This window comes from Plectropomus leopardus, chromosome 12 (genome assembly GCF_008729295.1).
Source record: "Plectropomus leopardus isolate mb chromosome 12, YSFRI_Pleo_2.0, whole genome shotgun sequence".
In the NCBI taxonomy this organism is placed as follows: Eukaryota; Metazoa; Chordata; class Actinopteri; order Perciformes; family Serranidae; genus Plectropomus; species Plectropomus leopardus.
The window spans coordinates 25,091,762-25,113,980 of record NC_056474.1 but is presented as its reverse complement, the minus strand read 5'-3'; the positions used below and the strand labels follow the sequence as shown (position 1 = coordinate 25,113,980).

The following is a 22,219-nucleotide window of genomic DNA, read 5'->3' as shown; positions in this document are numbered from 1 at the left end:
ACACACTCTGCATAAAAATGATTCCACTGGAAAACAGCATCAATCAAATTTCCACAAGGAATTGAAGTATGAAACAGCAGCTTGTTTGTGATAAATATTCATGCACGCTCATGTCTTTAACATGACACACTGTAAAACTGCAACTCAGGTGGGACTCGAAACCCACAACCTTTGAACTACATCTCTAATGTTTGAAACACAGAGTTCTTGAAGACTTTTCAACAGTCTGACAGTAGATCATTACATAATTTCAGTAACAATACAGAATGTTTTTGCTATATAATGTAAATGGTGTTATTGTATGTACTCAGTAGTAAAATTAGGTTTTAACAGTAAATTTTTAGCATAAACTGACATTTGAATTTTCGGTGGATTCCATGCAGTAAGTGTGTTTGTTATTGTCCAGAGTCGATCTCGAGGTTCCAGGTTGAACATTATCATAGTTGCTGAAGGAGCCATTGACAGACAAGGACAGCCCATTACCTCAGATTTTGTAAAGGATGTAAGTAGCGTTCAGTCTCACACTGACGCAGAGGGGAAACCAGAAGCTGGACCAACTGCTGGATAACAATATGTCTGTAAACAAAATTCAGCGACATGAGTTTTGCCTTTAGTTCAGACACTTGCCACATTCTGAGAGAAGGTCTCTATTTATATATTTGCAAAAAAAAAAAAAAAAAACAACTTCAAGTTTTGGTGTCAGTGTAGCGTCTTTAGCTGCCATTTTGCACCAGTGTTCTTTCTGGAAAAAAATCTGTCAGACAATTCTGACCCCTTTAATGGCAGAAATAGATCAGGATGCACTGCAACCACGACAAAATGTGAGAAAACAAGAATAATTGACATGTAACACACAGCTGATTGATGGTGCTTCCATGCCATTTATTTTGAATTTCATCTTTGACTGATATGTTTGTTCTTAAAATGATACTTCATACATTGGCCTTTTTGGTAAGTGTGGGAGCTACAAGGCCGGAGATATACTTGCTGCTAAGTACACATGCGTGCATGCATGATGACCGCCACACGTCCCCTGCTTCGGTTTGGGGTGTCGGCTGTATGCGTCCACAAAAATAACGCAATGCATACATGAGATTCAGTATGTATATAAACAGCAGGCGCATTCTGAGAAAAAATACCGTACACGAGTCACAATCATGAGAATGAATAGGTTAAATTATTAACTATTGTAAACAAACATCATAACAACTTTTTGACACATCAACAAATCTACCCATACCCATTGGAGAGAAGCTATTTCTCAGTCAACACGGCTCGGCCCACAGCTGACATCAGGTTTTTTTTTTCCCAGCATGCTGATGTTGTATTGGCTGTAAAAAAAAAAGTAGAAGGTAGATTTATTTGTCATAAAGCTAAATAAGGAGATCATGAGAGAAGTGATGTGTAAACACAGATGCAGGAGCCAGGATATGTAAGTGTCACAATGGTCAAATTATCGTGATTTACGGCAATTTTGGAATAATTGATTGTACATTGTACAGAGGGCAAAATTATCATACAAGTGGGATAGTTATTTTACCTCTGGCAATACTGATACGGCCTGGGCTCTCTAGTGTGCCCTCTAGAGGTATTGTCCAGTATAGCATTGTGTATGGGCAAGTATATATATACAAAAATGATGCAACCGCATGCAGCCGGATGTGTACAGGAACGCAAGGTGAAACAGCATTTCTATCTCCAGCCTAAGACATCCCTCAATTTCACACACTTCCACTGACTAACAATTGGTGGCAGTAATGTGTATCTAAGTCATATGTAACTGCTATAAAAAGGTAAAGAAGGAGATTGCTAGCCACCTTAGCAGCTCTGAGAGTTTGAAACCTGAAACATGGTATCTTTAGGCTAACTCTTCTGTCTAATATCTCACCAGAACTAGTTTAATGTGCTGCCAATCATACTCTGTCTGAGATTACTTCTTGTGTCGCATTTTAAGGAAATTCTTCATCTGCCCTTCAGTTTCTCCGCATTGCTAGCATATCTCATTGAAAATTTATGTGTCAACTTAGCTGCAGATGTGAAACTCTTAATGCAGTGTGGCAAGTGACTGCTAAACCGGCCTGGTGTTCTTTGAAGACAGTAGCTGATTATCCTCCATTAGCAGATCCAGCTTTTGGCGATGCAAAACGTTTTCTGTCATGTTTTAAATGCTTTTTGCTTCTTTTATATCCCTTTAGAACCGTGCTGATAAGAAAAGGCTCAACATTATTATTGTAGCTGAGGGTGCCATAGATTGCCACAACAAGGCAATTACTCCTGATTATATCAAGGATGTAAGTACAGTGGAGAGGCCTGGTCGCCTCACGGACCCACATCCCTCCTTCAGAAGCACGTGGTTTTTTTTCCCTTCACGGTTTGTTTTTGGGAGCACACTCCACAAAGTTCCATGTCCTATTTGTCACTGTTGTGTTGACTTTCCACCTTTTCTATGTTTCATGCTAGTTTTTTTAAAAAAAAATGTATACTGAATTCCATATATGCTTCAAGCATTTAGAAATATGTTATTCCATTTTCATCCCACTTTGCACCCTTATTTTTTTTATGTCTGCAAGTTCACTGCTGCATGCATGCACATTATTTGGCACACGTTGAGATGACAGGAGATGTTTTGCATGATTTCTCCCTCTGTTTTTTGTTTTTTCTCTTTTGTTTGACACTTTCATGGTCCCTTTTATTTCTACATTTCCTTTAGATTGTTTCATTTAACGGTGCTACGAAATTATACAAATAATTAATGATACATTATGCTCTATTAAATGGCTGAGTTGCATTGTTTATGTGTTTAAACTTAAGTAGGAGCAACTGTTTGTAAGGATACATTTTTCATGCTGTATATCTGTAATTTTTTAACATTTTACAATTCATGTTATAGCTCGCACTGAAATGTGTTAAAATATAATAATTTAGTTTAGATTTTACAGGAAATTTTTGTATGCATTTCAATTATTGAGCCTTTAACGATAAATTTATGTTGTCATTCCACTTCGCTTTTTCTCCATATCAAGCTGGTGGTACGTAACCTGGGTTTTGACACCAGGGTCACCATCCTGGGCCACGTGCAGAGAGGTGGGACCCCCTCTGCCTTTGACAGGATCCTGGTAAGTCACAGTGTATTTAATACTTCTCTATGGCAACATAATTAAAAATACACAGTTATTGATTAACAGTGTAGACATCTTGCTGCTCACTATTAACCTTTAAATGACCTTTGCAGGCCAGTCGCATGGGCGTGGAGGCAGTGCTGGCGCTACTGGAGGCCTCTGCCACTACCCCAGCCTGCGTTGTGTCTCTGGTTGGAAACCAGGCTGTTCGACTACCACTTATGGAGTGTGTTCAGATGGTAAGTGTGTGTGTGTGCATGTTGGAGAGACAGATGCCATGCGGAAACCAAGAGCACACTGTAAAGTACAGAAAATGAAATTACACCAATACCTGTCTGCTGTAACCCTTTTTAAAACAGCTATTTATCACTTCAGTCAGTCCAAATATCTGTTGTTAATGTGACTTTTGTGAGATTTCAAATTCCTGTAGTCTGCATGTGGTTTAAGAGGAGTGAGGTGGAATAGCGCTCAGAATCACCTGGCCCAGTTGTTCCCAGTTTGGCAAAACCCCTCCCTCATTCACCTGCAACACAGACTGGACAGTAAGCATGTCACTGACACGGTCAAACACACTTTTGATCCCTTTTCCACTAAATTAGTTCTGGGTCCTGAACTGGTTCCATTCAGGACTCTTGGAGTTTTGGTGCTATCTTGTAAACCAGTGTTTGTCTCCACCAGTTTGTGGCAGAATGTATTATCAGTGGAGGGCGTTGCACAGTGCACAATGTAGGTAAACAGTAGTAGCAAGATTGTGGATCATGTTCATGACACAGAAGACTTTTACGTGCAAGACTTTTTTTACAACCTGTAGAATATGACACACCCACTGATGTCATCATGGTTTGCATGTCAGGTTAAGAAAAAACTGTTATTCTTTGGTTCCAGCTGGGAACCAACTTTTTGGGTTCTGAGGCAATTTATTTTTGGTCAAGATACTCTGAGCAGCTCAAAATTAAGTGCAGGAACCAGAAATTCACCAATCCCATTCTGTTGGAAAAGGGATAAGAGAAACCTTACCCAAAAGAAAAGATTAACACGTAGCAGATTTTGACTTGTATGATGAAGAAGCTTTTTGATGTTTTGTCTTCAGACTCAAGAGGTGCAAAAGGCCATGGATGAGAAGAAATTTGAAGAGGCAGTGAGACTGCGTGGCAGGTATTTTTTTTAAACTTCAACTACTTTGATATGATCACATAATGGATTAATTTGTTTACAAACATTTAAAAGGTAGGTTGGACACATAAGAAGCTTAAAAATAGCTAATAAAGAGCTAGCAGCCATGAATTTTTTGTACCTGTTAAATCAGAGGTCTTGTATGATATTCCTTTCTTGCACAGATTCTTCGTAACACTCGCTCTTTTGTCTGTTGAGCAGTGTGCCCCGTTAAGCTGTGTTTTCATTGATTTTTGATCGACTCTAAAGGCATTTGCTGTTTGACAGAGCTGACATCCATTGTGGATTTTTCACATTGACTAACCTTGTTTCTCCCCCATCTGTTATCTGCAGGAGCTTTGAGAACAATCTGACCACCTACAGACTCCTCTCCTACCGGAAAGCAGACTCTGAACTTCCAAATGTAAGTACCATTATAAGCAAAGTGTTGAAAGAAGAATGATGATATTAAATCAATAAGGCCATCACAATTTTAATTCTTGTAATGTATCTTTTCCACCAGCTGCTCTGAGATTTGTACGGTAGCATAAGGTACTTCCTGGTCAGGTGCCTTGCTGGGGAACTGCAGTCTTTTTGTGACACTAACAGAGTCTGTTTTTTTCTGTGACTGTCTCTGTCCTGAGGGGGAGGAGCAGGCGGGGGCTGGAGAGCAGTCTCACGTATGTGATGTGTAATGAGGCTGCAGCTGAGCAGGCTCTAGGTCAGCTTCTGTAGCATAGTTCACGGAGCAGAGAAGCTTTTCGGCATCTAGTGTAGACCTTTTTGTCCATCCTCCTTCCCATTCACTTTGGCTTCTAATTGACCCATGGTGAGATGAAATTTACTTCGACATATGTGTGCATTTGGGCATTTTTTTAAATATAGTATCTAGTCTAATAATTTTCCAGAACTATCTGAAGCCTGTCTTTATTTTACAGAGACAGAATACATATGTTCATACGGTAACACAGTGCCACAAAATGACAGTGCTGGTCGTCTGTCGCTCTGTGTGTCATTGCTTATTTCTCCATGGCTCCGCTTAGAAAAAGAAGTGTAGACATGCAAAGAGTTGCATTAGTGCTTCCCTGAAGTCGTCCCACTGGCCTCCCTGTCAAGGACAATCACAGTGTTGACTGTGATCTGCTTCAAATGAACCTGAAGCAGCCCTCCTTACAGTTTAATGTCAAGTCTGTGGGGACGTTGACAGAGAGTGTTTTTGCTTTTTTAAAACTCAAAGTGGACAGGCTCCATGCTCTTTGTGTGTTAACCAGATCAAATCATAATATGTGGCTGGACTAGCATGAAACACCAGGTGCCTTTTAATTTTAAACAGGAAGTGGTGGCATTCACTTGGATGTATGGAAGTTCACCCGAAAACAGGGGTTTGTAAAACGTCCTATGGGCACCAATTAATCAGCCCAACTGATGTCCAAAACTGCAATTTTGACCCTGGCTGGCTCGTTAGCTAGCTAGCTAGCTAGCGTGCTAATTTTGCCATTCTTATAGTTAATGTTACAGAAAATGAGCCAAACAAAGGTGTCACTCATCTGATGATAGCAATGTGTTTTCTTACACTCCAGCAAGAGTGTGGATGAAGTTTTTAAGTCTTACTCATATAGCATAGCTAGATTGCTAATTCCACCATTATATTCTGTTGCACTGGTTACAAAAAAATGAGGAATACAGTGATACAGGACTGTCAGCACCTGTTCATTGAAAAAGAGCAATAAAATCATGAAATCACTGTCTCCAACCAGTGGTGTAACATCAAACCTCACTTTCTCTCTCACTTGTGAATTTACAGACAGCCTTTTCTGCTATGCTGCTGCTATGCTGCTGCTATGCTGCGGTCCAGCCGAAAATGTATTGCTGGCTGCTGAAATTACAACTCTGGTTTGGAGAGCTTTGAACGTGATGCAGGAAATAAATGTGACAGATTAGGGAATCAAACCATCTCGATTCACATATATGTCATGAGATTTTGTTGTAAACTCGTTGAAGGTGCAGAATGACACAAATGATTTTGTTGTGGGCAAGATACACATCTCAGCAACTTTAATGTTTTAACATCAAAGAGTTTATGATTACCAGCTTATTTAATTTAATGAACATCTATCACAAGTGATTGAACAGTTGAGACGATGGTCAGTTTCTCCTAAAACATATTGAGACACTTCAGAGACAAAAGGCTTTCACTGGACATGTTTGGAGAAAAGTGTTGGTGCAAATGCAAATCCATTATTTTCAGAACAGGTTAAAAACATGCATGTTATTGAATGCAATCATTGGTAGTTTAAAAAAATGCAGGCCACAGTATTAGCAAAGTTATAATTTAGAGCGGGATGTGTTTGATATAAGAATTGGTATAAAAGAACAAGGAAGTGGCTGAAACCATGATTCATTTGAGAAGTTCATCCACAGCTGAGAGCTGGACGCCTGTTTATTTTGAGCTTCTCCACATCGCCCTCATGTTCTTTAATCCAATCTATGTCCTTGATTATCCTATTAAAGAATTGCGAGACAAACTGTCGAGACCCAGTGCATCATTCAGTCCCAGGACACCTTTGATCAAACTGTTATTCACCAAATACCACTGAGGCTTTTGTGACTGACTGTATGAGACTCACAGTAGTATGTGGAATCATGTACACCCAACATCACGGGCTTCACCTGGAATATGGGCCATGTCCACTCTGCTGTTAGGGGTTTAAAGTTGCTTGGCAGAAATGTTGACATTTTATACCCAGCTACTAGCCGCACAGTTGATTTGAGTTTGCAATAAAACTTTGGATAGTAAAAGTTTGCATTTGACTGTCTATTTTAAGAAGTTATCATGATAAAGCTGCTGCTGCTGCTTTGCTGCGTCTTTTAGCAGCATGTGGCTTCTTGCATGCAAGGTAATCTTTTTTCTGCTGCTGTGCTGCTCTGAGGCAGCTTGCCTGGCTCTTGAGTAGTTACTGAGACATGGATGGTATTATCAGACAGTAGAGACGGACAGCTGTCCTGTCAGACATGGAGAACAATTATTCTTAATTTGCACTATGATCCTGTTTCAAGAAGTTTTTTTTTTTAAAAAGAAGCAGCGAGTCACTTGTGTTAAGTTTTGTCCAATTTGCCAACATTCTGTCTGTTCCAAAAATCACTGCTCGTGGTCATCGCCTCTACAAGTGTCTGATATACCATCCTATACGCCCCAAACACCATGCTGTGACTGGACACACTCATGTCTGAGGTGTAAAGATGTTTTAAGTGTGACAAAGCTTTGGGGGTGTTGAAACATATGGCCATACTGTATACAAGTATGCCAGGTTTGGCTTTCTATTTGTTTAGTGTATTTTTGTATGTACTGTGTGTGTGACTGATGCTTTCTTTCATTTATAGAGCTCCTTTAATGTTGCGGTGCTGAACGTCGGTGCACCGGCAGCAGGTATGAACGCTGCCGTACGTTCTGCTGTTAGAGTGGGAATCACTGAAGGCCACAAAATGTTTGCTGTCAGTGACGGCTTTGAGGGATTCTACAAGGGACAGGTAAGACTGAGAGTGATATATGCAGCTACGTAGGTTGTTTTCATCATCAATTGATCTGGCAATGGTTTCATCAATAAAATGTGATGTTTTTAAATTGTATGTTTTATGCAAACAGCTGTCCAAAAATTCAAAGCTATCGCCTTAATTATCATGTATGTAAAAAAATAAATAAATAAAAAAAACTTACATTTAAGAAACATGAAACCAGCAAATGTGTGGCTTTTTTGCTTTAAAAAATGACAAAAATGAGTGTAGTGTAATCTACTTTATCAACTCATGACATGTTTTATCTGACCAACAGTCCAAAACTTAAACATGTCCCATTTAAAAAGGTATATAAACCATGAAAAAAGCAAAACTGCAGCAAGAGAAAGTTTTGCATTTTTGCTTAAGAAATGACAAATTATGTGGTGTTTCATTTTCTTTCAATCAACTAATCAACGGCATTGAATTTTCCCCAAATCAGTGGTATATTCCTTCAGTTACAATTTCTTAGAATTATTTTAAACAAATCAGTGATTTCATTATTATTCATTATCAGTGATATCATTTAATATTTATTAAACAGTCATCAAAAGATGGCAACACTAATTTTGCAGAATATGGAAAGATCTAATTTATTTAAAATCTTAACCTTGTTGTTTAAAAGATCTGCACTGCTTACTCTAAAAGCTTAGAAAAAAATAGATGTTAGCTGTCAAATGCATGTGCATTTATTCATATGAACTGAATTGTTGATCAGGTGACCTCTTTTGACCTGCAGTTTTCAGCAGTTTTTCTGAACAACAGTGCGAGAAATGTCATTGCACATGTTACAATTCCTGGGCTTTTACTCAGTCAGCAAACTGTTTGAGGTGTTTAAATAACTAACTACAGATTTGGCTCTTAAATTGTGTATCTGTGGTAAGTTGATCTTGCTCAATAATGGTCTCAGTATTTTATGAACTCAAGTGCAAGACAAGCGTATTCAGCCTAAATAAATATAACAGTCACGCTGTGCACACTGTAGCTCTGGTTTGCTACGTTACTCAAGTCTGTGCAGAAACTTGCTCACCTGAACTTGACACCGCTGACAAACCAACATATCTTCAAACGTGATTGGTCAGGCCACTGCCTTTTCTCTGTGGCTGTTATTTCTTCATTCTGCACTTCTATGTCATGAGTGACTTTTATGATATCTGATGTTTGGATGCTGAGACGTTGGCTGCTGTGTTCCTCAGTGAACCGGGAGCAAATTCTGAGATCAGACTGTGAATGTGACTATAAATTCACTGAAAACTACTAGCTGTCATTATTAAGAGAAAACAAAAGAGGAAGGCAACATTCCTTGGAGGTCATAGTGATTTTACTGACCAATAGCAGGGAGCAGAAGAGTGCAGCCACTTTTCTCACTCTCTGCTGCGCTGGTTGCAGTGATAAGACTAAGTGTGTCCAGATAAACAGCGCTACTTACTGTAAGCCAATTACTTCACTCCCACAGTAGCTGCACTGCACCACGTATACATGCACAGTAGAGCAGTTTTAGCTCTACATGTCTTTGTCTTGGTCATATTCCTCTGACTGCACGCATGTATGCTTATGGCAAACACATGCATCCACTTTTTCAGCTGTGCAGAGGAAGGCATTTATTTGTTGAAAGCGATGAAGTGAGGCGAGTTGTCACCATGTACAGTAGAAGGATTAGACTTGAAAAGTGAAGCTGTGATCCCTGGCTAACAACCCAAATAATTAGGACACTGTTTATACCGTAGAGCTGCTGGTCAAATGTAGCTACGCTGGCACACTGACAGTACAATGACAAGAGTGATAACTGGCTAATATAAAGAGGACGGGATATTTGCACGTTAAAACTTGGCATTTCACCCAGATGGCCATGGTTTTGGTTGGTCACAGGATGTCATGCTTTGGCGAGCTCTGTGACCGTCTCAGCCTGCGAGTGCTCATTAATACTGCATGCAGAACAAAACCTTGAATTGTTTTTATTTTATGAAAACAATAAGTTGAAATTAGGCAAGCTAGACTGAAACTACATGCATACACTAGTTTATTTGATGCATGGTAAGTATGATCGCAGACAGAATATTCTACTCATGTTTTCTAATAATATGTTATTATATTTCAGCACTATTTAGTTGTACATATGTTCCAGTACAACATTATGCCCGCTAATTTGAGAATTTGATGATCACAAAAAAATAATAATAATAAAATAATTCTCTGTCTAAAGTTACAGTTAGGCATTAGGTCTTCTGCAGATTTAATCTTGGAGTTGAAACAAGGATTAGGTTGATGAAACATTTTTTTTTTTTTTTGGGTTTTCCTAACTTATCCAAATGCAAAAAAAGGAGAAAAAACAGTATGTGCACCAGGGTACACAGGATGCAAGACACTGCCCTCAGGTGAAATACCAAGTTTTTAGGGAGTCTCAACATGTGTAACATTCCCCTGATGAAGGTTTTTTTCTCCATATTTTAGTGATTTTTGACAAAAAATACATCTAACCCACAGTGGTATCCAACCACGCAGATGGTGCTGGTTTCAATTTCCCAGGTTTTAAGATATAACTCTAAGATTTTTATGAAATTTTTGTCTCTACCCCAATACAATGGATTATAACATTTTCGCTGTGGTCCTTAAGGCACGGGAAAATTACATTAAAGAAATTCAGATACAACATCTTTTTTTTCTGATTTTTTAATAAAAACTGTTGACAGTGAGGTCTGTAGATTTGTGAATTATCACCCATCCCTCAATAAAAACTAAATATGTAAATTTAGGACTTGAAGAAAGTGAAATATTTTCAGCTAAAATGAAATGTGATTTTGACCTTTTCCTGTTTTTTTTAAAAAAAAATTAGATCAAGGAGATCAAATGGGGAGATGTCGGCGGTTGGACTGGCCAGGGAGGGTCACTGCTGGGGACAAAACGGTAAGTTAAAGTGGAGAAAAAAAAAGTTATTTGTAATGATTCTGCTGTTGAATTGTTTGTGACTTAAATCCAACATTTTTGTTTCTTGACATCAAATGCAATGCATTTTTCTTTTCCCTTTCCCAAATTATTCCTTATTTATTTTATTTTATTTTATTTATTTTTTGCTTTAGACTTATTTTTTCTATCTGTATAAAACAATGAAGTCATTGATCGTCATACCTCAGACACAATCTTGACCTTGATGAGTTTAGTTACCAGGGAGCGAGGCAGATATTGTATTATATATTTCATGTATGTGTGTGTAACTTTAACTAAAACAGAATCAAAATTTCTAGGGTTTCTCACAGTAACCATGAACCAAAACTTTACAGGCGTTAAGTCGAGGATTGTTTAATTTTTTTTTTCTTTCTTCATGCTGCTGTAGAACTCTTCCAGGCAAACATTTGGATAAGATTGCTGAGCAGATTAGGATCCATAACATCAACGCCCTGCTTGTCATCGGAGGATTTGAGGTGTGTAGCTTTTCCTGATTTCTGAATATAATGGCGGTGTTTTATCTTAATTTCACAATATTTTCTGAATGTGTTTTATCACCTGAAGAAAAGCAAGCTTGTTCAGCCTTTTTTGTTGTTGCAAGTATTAGTATTTCTTCACACTCTTCAATGTTTATTCTAACTGCTGTTTTATTCCAAAAAGCTACTGATATTTGTATAGTAGTAATATTAAAGATAAATCTGAATTAATTTCAGCCTTATTGTACCTTACATACAACATTATAATGCACTCTCTTTCCAGTATTTCACATGCATTATGTATTGTGTGAAACATTGTTGAGTCCATTTCATTGTCACTGATTTGGCCTTTAGGACATTTCATATTTGCAAAACATGTTTTGACCTCTGCATAACATTTTTCAGAATATATAATAATAAGACACATTTAAATGTTATAGGCTCTCTCCTGTATATATATGGTTATTAATGTGTGGCCAAACTGCAAAGCCAAAACCATGTGATGACTTGTAGGTAAAAGCTCAATTTTAATCATAAAAATAACCTTAACTGAAAGATGGATTAAATGATCTATAGTAGAGAGAACGAGATGTTAGATAACAACCAAGTTATTTAAAATCAAATTTGAAAGAAAAAAACTGTACATTTTCCAAATTACAGTAGTTTTTGACTTTAGCAGTTTGGCCAGAAAATGAACACTGTCCCTCTCCCAGTTGCTCTGTGTGTGGAGCTACAGCGTCTACTTCCTGTGTGTGTCTCATTGTCTGTTGTGTTTGGTCTGGCTCTCTCCTCTTGGCTTCTCCCACCAGTACAGTCCTCCCAGACTTTTTGTCTGTACCACCAACCATTACTGTCCCTAATCTTTCTGCTGCATTACTCTTGATATCCATCTCCTACCAACATGCGTCACCTGCCTCAAAGCCCTCTTTTCTAAAGCTTAACAGACATTACTGCATGTCTTGCATATTTTGTTTTCTATTGTGTAATGTCAAAAGGCCAAATGTTTCAGGCTCCTCCCACCACGATTTAGTCTAAAACTAAACACATGTCCTGTTGTCCACTCATTAAGACCTTGGCGTTCGACCTCCTCGCTTTTCCTCCCACGCCTCATTCCCTTTTTGTGTACATCCTCAACAACAACCAATAAGATGCTGGCTCTCACTGCTGCAGGCATACATGGGATTACTGGAACTTTCTACTGCACGGGACAAATATGACGAGTTCTGTGTGCCCATGGTTATGGTCCCTGCCACCGTCTCCAACAATATACCTGGTTCAGATCTCAGCATTGGCTCAGACACTGCTCTGAATGCCATTACTGATGTAAGTGTGGCTGGGTTTGAGTGTGTGTGTGCGCTTGTAATCGGACTTGACACACACCATCCAGCCTTTGAGAGTTTGGGGCTTCGCTGATTGACAGCTCGCCTCCTCCTGTAAACAATCAGTGGTCTGACTTAATTTGACAAGGTAAGACATAAGTTTAGCATAGGGCCACATGATAAGGACTTTTGGTCAGTATCGCTGCTGTGAAGTGTCAGTGCGCTGTAATATTTTCTGTGTAAACACAGGCTGCCTGACACTCAACAAGCAAACCTGTAAGCAGGATTTCCATAGGAGTAAATGGAACGTACAGACTTAACCCTCTGCTTTCACGTTAACAAAAGCATATGATAATGGTAGTAAATGACAGTGGTACAGCACACACCAAAAGTATGAAAACAAAGACTCAAGTAGCAATTCAGACTGGCGACACATCCTCTGCTGAAAATGCTACAGAAAATGAAAAGCTTGAACAAGCTCCAGCAAGTCTTGAATTATTACTGAAGTGTAATGCATTCACTTGAGAAAAAATATCTTCTTTGTTTTTCCAAATTATTGAGATTCTTAATTAATGGGAGAATTGTATCATTTATTCAGGAAAATATCTTTTTTTTTTGAGAATTCTCAGAATTCTGAATAAAAATCTCATTTATTTAGAGAAAGAGAATGAACAAGATTGCAGTCCTGTTACCTCAGAAAAAAAATTTCCATTAAAACTTTTTTCAGAATTCCAGGGTAATAATCTTTTTATTATAGAGAAAGAATAGCAGAATTTTTGTCTTCATGAAAACTTTTCCCAGAATCCTGAGATAAAAACCTCATCAGTTCAGATGTACAAAAATTCACAAGATTATTATCCTATTGCTTCAGAAAACCAAGACCAGTTTTTTCCATTAATTTTTTTTTCAGAATTCTGAGATAATAATCTCATTGATTCAGATAAGTGAGAATTAGAGATTATCTGGTTAATTTAGAAAAAATAAGGAGATATTGAAAACCTTTCTTACAATACTGATATGATAATCTTGTTATTTCAGAAAAACAATAGATTTTTTTTCTTTATGAAAACTTTTCTCAGAATCCTGAGATAATAAACTCTCATTATATCAGAAATACAAGAATTAACAAGATTATTATCTTCTTAATTAATTAAAATGACCACATATTTTTCTGTAAAAACTTTTGAAAAAACTTTGAGATTATAATCTTGTTCAATCAAAAAATGCAAGGCAGTTTTTTTTTCTGAAGTAAATGCATTATGGTTCCATTAATTCCAGCTTTATGTAGTCAGTTGTTAAGTTTACTGATGTACATGTTGCAGCCACAGCTGCTAGAACAATAGAAACTCACAAGTTAATTAGTGGGATCGACTTTACGTCCACACACACACACACACACACACACACGCACACACACAGACACACACACACACTGCATCTGCACACATACAGTACAGCAGAAAACCCTTGACGCTGGTTGTTGTTGAAGGCGAGCTGGTCAGCGTAGGTCCCAGGTAAGTGTTTGGGCATGCAGTGACGTGTTGTGGCATGTTTTGAAACGTGGCCCTGGCGTGTTCGTGCAGCCCACTTTGTGTTTGTTTGGGAAACAGCAGATGATTTGACGGTGATCTGGTTCATTGCAACAGAGGTGTGCCTGCATTCTGATGGTACAAACAGAGTCAGTGCGTTTTGAGAGTCTGCATGCTGTGTAGACATGTACAAGTCCAGCATTGCTTAATACAGTACACATTTTAATCTTGTTACTGGTTTGAACCAGGCCAGGACCTCTGTTCATTCTTGCACATAAAAGGAAACATCGCCCACAGCCTCTGTAGACCCACCCCAGTCTTTATCTTGTTGCGTCAACACTGCTATGTGTCAGCCAGTGTGCAATCCCCCTTCCATCCCATCTCCTCTCAGCCAATTGGAAGCCTAAGCCCCCAACACCTGGAGAGAGCCAGCCAGCAGCACACAAATAAACAAATAAATAAACACACACTGTGGACCATACACATGTTACAGACCTGCATCTTCATGGACTTAATTCAGTAAAAAGGACTCCCCTTTCTTGTGTCCTTCAGTATGGATTAGATGTGTTAAATGCATAAGCAAACACATTTATAATATTGAATTCTCAGGCTGGTAAGGATATCCTTAAAACAACAAATTACAGAAACTTAATTTTTTTAGGTATTGGAAAGGCCTGCTAAAGAGCATTTAGATTATTTTGCACCAACTCTATAGAAGGAAAGCTCACCATGTAATCCTCACTGATCTATATACTATACACTTAAGAAAACATAAATTCCATTTCTAGTAATATATCACTCAAAATCCTACCCACTGGTCTTTTAGACCAATAATAGCTATGTCCAGATATAAGTGGTTAACAGTTATTTTATTTTTTTTAAATATTTAAGACTTCTTTGTTGTGTAAGTACAAAATGGTTTAAATGTCATTGAAACTGCCTCAAGAACACCCCTGAAACAAAAAAAGTAGGTCATGGAGAAATGTTGATTCCTTGATTAGCAACTGTAAAAGTAGTGAATGAAAATGAATACCCATTACAAACTGTAATGTAGCATTTAATTGGGACACAACTGCAACACTAAAATATCAGTTACCAAAGTAACAAAGGATACAAGCCAAGGGAGCCTCTTTGAACCATGAAGCAGCCCATAAAAACACTGTCGGCTCCTGTGTAGTAACACACTGACAGGGTCTCAGATATGCAGTGTGCCCTCTAGTGGTCTAACTTCATATTATGGCCACTTATCAGGCCCTTGAGTGTCTGCTGCAGCTGTACGAGGCCCGGGCCGACTACGAGGAGTTGTGTATCCCGATGTGCATGCTGCCTGCCACCATTAGTAACAATGTTCCCGGCACTGACCTCAGTCTCGGCGCTGACACATCCCTCAACGCCATTGTGGAGGTAAGGGCCAAAAGTCAAGAGCATCGGAGGAATCACAGCTAGAGGCATCTCATAGTGGTACTTACTATAATAGTAATAATACTAACAATTATAATAGTGGCAGTCAATGTGGAGAAATCCTACTTCACATAGTAACAGAATCAGTCGTGAGACTGAGAGTTGAATTATTATCCCAGTTCATCTCAGAAGTATTAATGGAAAAGAAGTAAAACTACAATCTGTGAGTACACATTTTCCTGCTCATCCAACATACAGAACTCTGATAATCAGAGTGCACTTGCATGTCAGTCATGTTGTATTGATGATCTTTATTTTGGACGCAATTTTGTGGCGAATCCTTCTCTTCCTGCAAGTAAAGTTTGTGATGCTGTTTGTGTTTGAGAAGTGCATCACTGTGACCTGTTGAGTCTGGATCACAAGCTGTTTGCCAATGCTTTTTTTTTACGTGCTGTTGATACCACATGAGAGAGGTTCACCACCAAGAAGAATACATTGAGCGCTAGAATAGTAGACAACAAAGCAAACAAAAAAATTGCAGTTTGCTAACAAGATAAAGGAGACACTATATTGTCCAGATATAATTACTATCCAGATCTGTCAGACTTCTCTTATGTGGTTATAACAAAGACCCAGTATGCACAGGATAACTCTGACACAGGAACACATGGTTTTTTAGCTTCACAAACATATTACAGAAATAAGAGGCTTTTTTTGTGAGAAATCTTATAGTTAATTTTCAATATGTATACTAGTAACTTTTCAAGGAAATACGAAACAAGCTGCCCTGAGTTGTTTATATTTTATCTTGCAACAACAAAATTTCCCATTCAGATGGTTCAGATGTTTCTTTGATGTTTCAGAGGAGACAAACTGGGCATAAGACATACATAAAAACTGACAGTCATGTCCAGTCACATCAAATCAACACCAAATAAATCCTGACTATAAAAATATGAAACAGCACTGGGATCATATGTGTAACTTTCCAGTAAATTAGCGATAGTGCAGAATAATAGTTGAAGGTTATTTGACATGGACATCATAGTAGCATTAGAAATGTACAAGAACCAGATGTTTTGTGTTTAGTGTTCGAAGCGAAATGCTAATTTGCAACACCTGCCCACGAAAATAAAAATAAAGGGAATATTAAAAGGAAAAAAAAATGCAGCTTCAAGCACAGAAGGTCAATATGTTTACATTTTAACTTGTACTGGGAACCCAACTAACTAAGAACCCCAGTAATTAATAAAAAGACTATTCAAACAGAAAATAGCATAGGCTATAAAATGTATTATTTCAACTTCAAGCATTCAAGTAAAAGTGAAATTATTTCTCTATAATGCACCCGCCGACCTGGCAGTATGTTATAATTCTATAATGCACTTACTGGCCTGGCAGTATGTTTTATAGTTTCTAATGACGAAGGAGTTAACCTGTGCATTACTGAAACTCATAATGTTTGATCTGACTCTTCTTGTAGCGTGGACTGTAAAAGGTAATTATAGATGCATGTTTACTCAGTATTTGTCTACTAAGGTAATAGTGAAAAATATGTTCTTATTCGTGAAGCATTTTCTAGACCTAAAGTAGAGCTACAGCTGATCATCATCATTTAATAACTATTTTTTTTCCATCTATAGACGTAATGCTGACTTACACAGTTTTCCACAGCTCAAAGTTCAGATTGTTATGAAGGTTGACAAAGGATTTAAATTAAACATTTATATTGTATAGATCAAAGTGCCACATCCCCACATTTGAGAAACATATTATTATTATTTTCACTCCTAAATTATTTCTTTGATTAAGTCACTGATTTTGATTGAATCACAGATGAATTGACTGATCAGCTCTACTTTGGTGAACGAACTTAACATTTTGCCTGTTAATAATAACTCATTTAATCTGCGTGTACAATTCAGACATGTGATCGCATCAAGCAGTCAGCCAGTGGAACCAAGAGGCGAGTGTTCATCATTGAGACCATGGGCGGCTACTGTGGCTATTTGGCCACCGTGGGTGGTCTGGCTGCAGGCGCTGACACGGTCTACATCTACGAGGAGCCGTTTGACATCCGAGACCTGCAGGTCAGACATACTTTTTTTTTTAAAATATTTGTTAATATTGTTTAATAAGGCAACATATTCATCTTCAGGGCCACCATGACCCTTGTATACCCTTGTGTACCTTTTAAAGACATCAGTAGGAATGTCTCTACATTTGCGTTATATTTCACAACATTAATTTAACCTTAGTGGTACACGTTAATATATATCTTTAGATATTTTACTCCTGGCTTTGAGTCCATCATTGCCTCTGCCTGGATGTTTCAGTTGTGTGCATGTCACCCAGATTATGTTGATGCGTCTAAAGCAATTTATTAATAACCTCTGAACTGCATCAGTTGTTCCACGACAGACAGATCCCATCAACACAGATCAAGTCAGGTGATTAGAGGCGTCGGGGGCTGTCGCTGTGTTGTAACACTTAAACTCTATTCAGTTGATCACAACTTTAAGGGCAGTCGTATACAGAAGCTTGCAACCCCTCTGCTCCACAGTGCTAATTAAAAACATTCACATTTATATTAACACAGGGAATTTACTTACCATACTTTTTATTTTTCTTATCCTTCTTTTGAATTTTAGAACAGTTTAATTTTATTCAGGGTTCTGATGTATTTTCATAATATATATATTTTTATTTTATTGCCTTGTTTGGGCCACTTTGTATGCTACAAGTGTTAAGTGGCAACAGAAGATTAATATTTATTCAATTTAATAAGAGTGTCAAATAAATCTTTATTTGATGTTGTTAATACACATCATTAATGGGCCCAAATTCCAAAAGGTAAGACAAATAAATCTTAGCTGAAAGGAAATGTGTGTGAATACACAGTTGTTCCACATTACCCCACTCTTCCTCTAAAAAAATGGTGTAGTCAAAGTATTATATTTGGAAAAGACTAAAAAAAGAAAAAAGATTGGCATAACATTAGGAGATGTCATCTTCAAAACTGCAGAAATGGTGAAGAATGAAAACATAGAAAGTATATCAAAAATGAAAGGAGCCCTCTAACACCCAAACAAACCTTTCTTTTTTTTTTCAACTCCCTCTGGGCTTCAGCAGAAGGGCAGCAATAATAAATATGGTGCCCCCTAGTGGTGTAAATACCACCCTGCACCTCTTCTTATTGAGAGGGGAGGGATGATGAGGCAGAGGCATGTGATTTGCGGCTGGATCGGCTGCTCATGCAGGTTACAGGGCGCCGTCGCTCTGGTTTAACGTGAGACTTCGCTCTGTGTTTTCAGGCCAACGTGGAGCATCTGACTCAGAAGATGAAGACGAGCATCCAGAGAGGCTTGGTGCTCAGGTGAGTCTCAGCACTCATACACCAGGCAGTGTATTCTTCACCTAAATGTTACATCGCCACTGCTGTTTCTTTGGCATTACCTTGCCACGAGCACCATTTAGCCTGTGTGTGTATGTGTGTGTGTGTGTGTGTGTGTGTGTGTGTGTGTGTGTGTGTGTGTGTGTGTGTGTCAGTCAGTGAGACTGAGGGAGAGAACACAGTGAAAGAAGTGTAAAAATATTTACATACTTTTTTTATATGGCAAATAATTGTGTTTTTTCATCTTGCAGATAAATATGTGTTTTAAATTCATTAAATAAACTAGTTGGTCTTGAAATATCTTTGACAGCTAGTCGACCTTACACACTTTACTTCATGTCATCTGTTGTGGCTATTTTAGTCCATTGCACCATCACGCTGTTTAAATTGCTCCCAGCGGGATGGAGGTCTGTGGAAATAGGACAAATCTAATATTTTGGACAGTGTGTAGGTGACATTGTGTATCAGTGCTGAGGTTTGCACCTGCCTAATTTTATTATTACACTCAAGCTCAGTTGTGCATCGCAAGTGGCTCTGAAGATTGCAGTGAACAGCAGACTGATGCCTTGGCTCAAGGGTGCATGAGCTGTGAGCACTTCGGGGAGAACTTGTACGTTGAGGACAATATTTAGTCTGCGTAAAGGGCTAGTTCATTGAGTTTACTCTCCTGTATTGGCATCTGATCATGCAGATAGTTTGGGTTTTATTTGTCCATGTTTCATAGACATCTGTCCATGAGATTTCTGTTTCCGCCCCCAAAACAATGGTGATCAGTGAAATCTGTGTTGCTCATACCATTGAAAAAAATCAGAGACTTCTCTTTTCAGAGTCTATCCCTGTTCCAACGGATAATCCACAGAGTACATCAGCAACTTTCAAGGGGGATTTTTTTCTTACACTGTAGTTCCAAAGAAAACAGCGGTTTCTGTCAAGGTAACGTTTTTGTCATTTCAGTGAGCTAACCCTTTAGCTAATCTGTTCCCTTTGTAATTTGTGTGTTTCAGAAATGAGAATTCAAATGAGAACTACACCACTGACTTCATCTACCAGCTGTACTCTGAGGAGGGACGGGGAGTGTTTGACTGCAGGAAGAACATCCTTGGTCATATGCAGCAGGTTGGACTCACGTACACACACACACACACACACACACACACACACACACACACACACACACACACAAACAATACATACTTTACTGTATATGCTTTATTATCACTGAAGGAAGTCAATCAATCGGTGATATAAGTGACCATGTTGTCCTGAAATTGTGTCATGATGGAGTCCATAAAATGTCTTTCCATGGTTGCAGGAAGTTGCAGCCTGTATAGCATGCACCGACAGAACTTGGGGTCCATCACGCTGTCCATGAGATCTATGCTTTTTTATTAGTGTTGGTTGGTAATTAAGTAATATTGTGGTTTGTCACAATGATCATACTGTTTTACAGTATGTAAGTGTAGGTGAAATCAATAACCAAGAGCAATACGTTTGTGTGAAGATTTGCATCCAATAATGCATTTCCTAGCACAGTTTGTGGCATGAATCATCATTGTTATCATTGTAGATTCGTTTTACAAACATTCTTTTATAAATCCTGTGATATTATATTTACTGGCCTTGTTATCAGTGGAACAATATTTTCTTTCCTTTTCCCAGGGAGGATCTCCATCACCTTTTGATAGGAACTTTGGCACTAAAATTGCCGCTAAAGCCATGCAATGGATAACACGGACACTCAAGGAGTCGTATAAAGGAGGTGAACCCCCCCCCCCCCCTTTTTTTTTCAGTTACTCTTGGCCTATGTTTAGTTGTAAAGGGTCATGCTTGTCTTCATTGCAGGACGGGTGTTTGCTAACTCCGAGGACACTGCCTGCCTGTTGGGGATGCGTCGCAGAGCTATGGTCTTTCAGCCAGTGTCACAGCTCCGGGAGGAGACCGATTTTATGTAAGAAACATTTTCAAATTTACTCTGCAGTGGATCTCTTTGATTTATGTTCACTAAAAAGATAAGACAAACAATAATTAGAATAACGCACTGCATATAAGTGGGAATCATGGGCCAAATGACGTCCCTCAGAGACATTTTATTTAGTCCCTAAATGTGATAGGAAATGCATGCATTATTGTATAATAATTCACATTCCATTTCAAAATTTTCATTTTCAATAGCTTATATTTCGTACACTACTTGGGTGCTCAAAAATGTCTTTAAAAAAGTCAGAGTATGGTATGTCATGAAAATGTCTTTTAAAAAGCAAAGTATAGTATGTTGCAAAAATGTCATAAAAAAGGCATAGTTTAGTATGTCACAGAAATGTAAGGTAAGGTAGATGTATTGGTCATTTTTTAAACAAAGTTTAAAAAACAAAATTTCATTGGTCCTTGATCCTGCTAAATCTTTGAATTGAAACCTTAAATTGATTAGAATCAGCAGCTACTATGAAGATTCCATCCGGTTGCCTGGTGATGTTGCTGCTGATGGCAGCGTTCAATTCCTGCAGTGCAGTTTTTGAACTTGCATCAAAGTCCTAATGGCTCCCAACAATATCTGCCTATTCAGTGCAACAGCTTGATCTGGGATGTTAGGGGTTAATCATGACTCTGTGAAGATGTGTGCAGAGCAGTTCTGGATCCCCCGCTGCTGAGTAGGCCAAAATCACATCTCATCCAATTCACTCGCCTGCATCAGCCATTGGACAGACATTTGTAGAGGAACAGCTCTCGGTCCAGGTCTGATTAGTCTCGCCCCGACACCGGCTGCCCTCCCCTTCTTCGTCTGGTGCTTTCAGTTTTGTTTCTCCCCTCTGAACTGACTCGCCGTTCAGCAAAGGCCACCGTTGGAGATCCTGGAGGTCTGCTGCACTCAGCCCAAGCCCCAAAAAACTTCTCTGATGCTGACAAGTGCAATTGTAGAAAAGTCATGCCTTAGCGAAGTCATAACATGGTATTTTTAGAAAGTTATAAGAAAGGCATTGTATAGTATGTCATGAAAATTTTATTTAAAATTGAAAGTAAAAAATGCGGCAAAAGATTTCTAAAAAAAAGTAATAGAGGAAAAGAAAAAAAATATAAAAAGGCAAAATAAAGAATGTCCCACAAATGCATTAAAAAAGTAGTCATGTTGTAAATGACTGTTGTAAAAAGGTCACTGAAAAAGTACAAACAAATCATATTTTTAGCGTTTTAAACCAAATTACATTCTGACAAGACAGACCATACTACAGCTCAGGAAAATGGTGAAAAAAGTGATCGCTCCAAATGTTAAAAAGAGTCATAGTACAGCACAATTATGCCGTTTATAGTATTGTTTAAAGAAAAAACGGTCAAAAAA

General features: G+C 38.3%; 2 protein-coding genes across 3 annotated transcripts in view; one reads left to right on the top strand and one right to left on the bottom strand.

The window, feature by feature from the left end:
* The window catches only part of LOC121951200 (ATP-dependent 6-phosphofructokinase, platelet type-like), a 32,418-nt gene extending 11,566 nt beyond the window's left edge, over positions 1-20,852 (top strand). The window contains exons 8-21 of one of the 2 annotated variants that reach the window (XM_042497440.1): positions 2,196-2,291; positions 3,024-3,116; positions 3,233-3,358; positions 4,210-4,274; positions 4,626-4,695; positions 7,653-7,799; positions 10,657-10,727; positions 11,155-11,242; positions 15,342-15,494; positions 17,417-17,581; positions 18,806-18,867; positions 19,890-20,001; positions 20,545-20,644; positions 20,728-20,852. In XM_042497440.1, coding sequence (XP_042353374.1) covers positions 2,196-2,291; positions 3,024-3,116; positions 3,233-3,358; positions 4,210-4,274; positions 4,626-4,695; positions 7,653-7,799; positions 10,657-10,727; positions 11,155-11,242; positions 15,342-15,494; positions 17,417-17,581; positions 18,806-18,867; positions 19,890-20,001; positions 20,545-20,644; positions 20,728-20,837 — 1,458 coding nt within the window. In that variant the 3' untranslated portion in view covers positions 20,838-20,852. Of the gene's footprint in view, positions 1-2,195; positions 2,292-3,023; positions 3,117-3,232; positions 3,359-4,209; positions 4,275-4,625; positions 4,696-7,652; positions 7,800-10,656; positions 10,728-11,154; positions 11,243-12,412; positions 12,566-15,341; positions 15,495-17,416; positions 17,582-18,805; positions 18,868-19,889; positions 20,002-20,544; positions 20,645-20,727 lie in introns of both variants that reach the window. The other variant, XM_042497439.1, reaches the window with a different exon arrangement.
* Positions 20,853-21,560: 708 nt separating this feature from the next.
* Positions 21,561-22,219, bottom strand: part of LOC121951293 (presequence protease, mitochondrial-like) — a 9,418-nt gene continuing 8,759 nt past the window's right edge. Inside the window, exon 14 of the mRNA XM_042497558.1 lies at positions 21,561-21,782. Coding sequence (XP_042353492.1) covers positions 21,561-21,782 — 222 coding nt within the window. The remainder of the gene's footprint in view (positions 21,783-22,219) is intronic.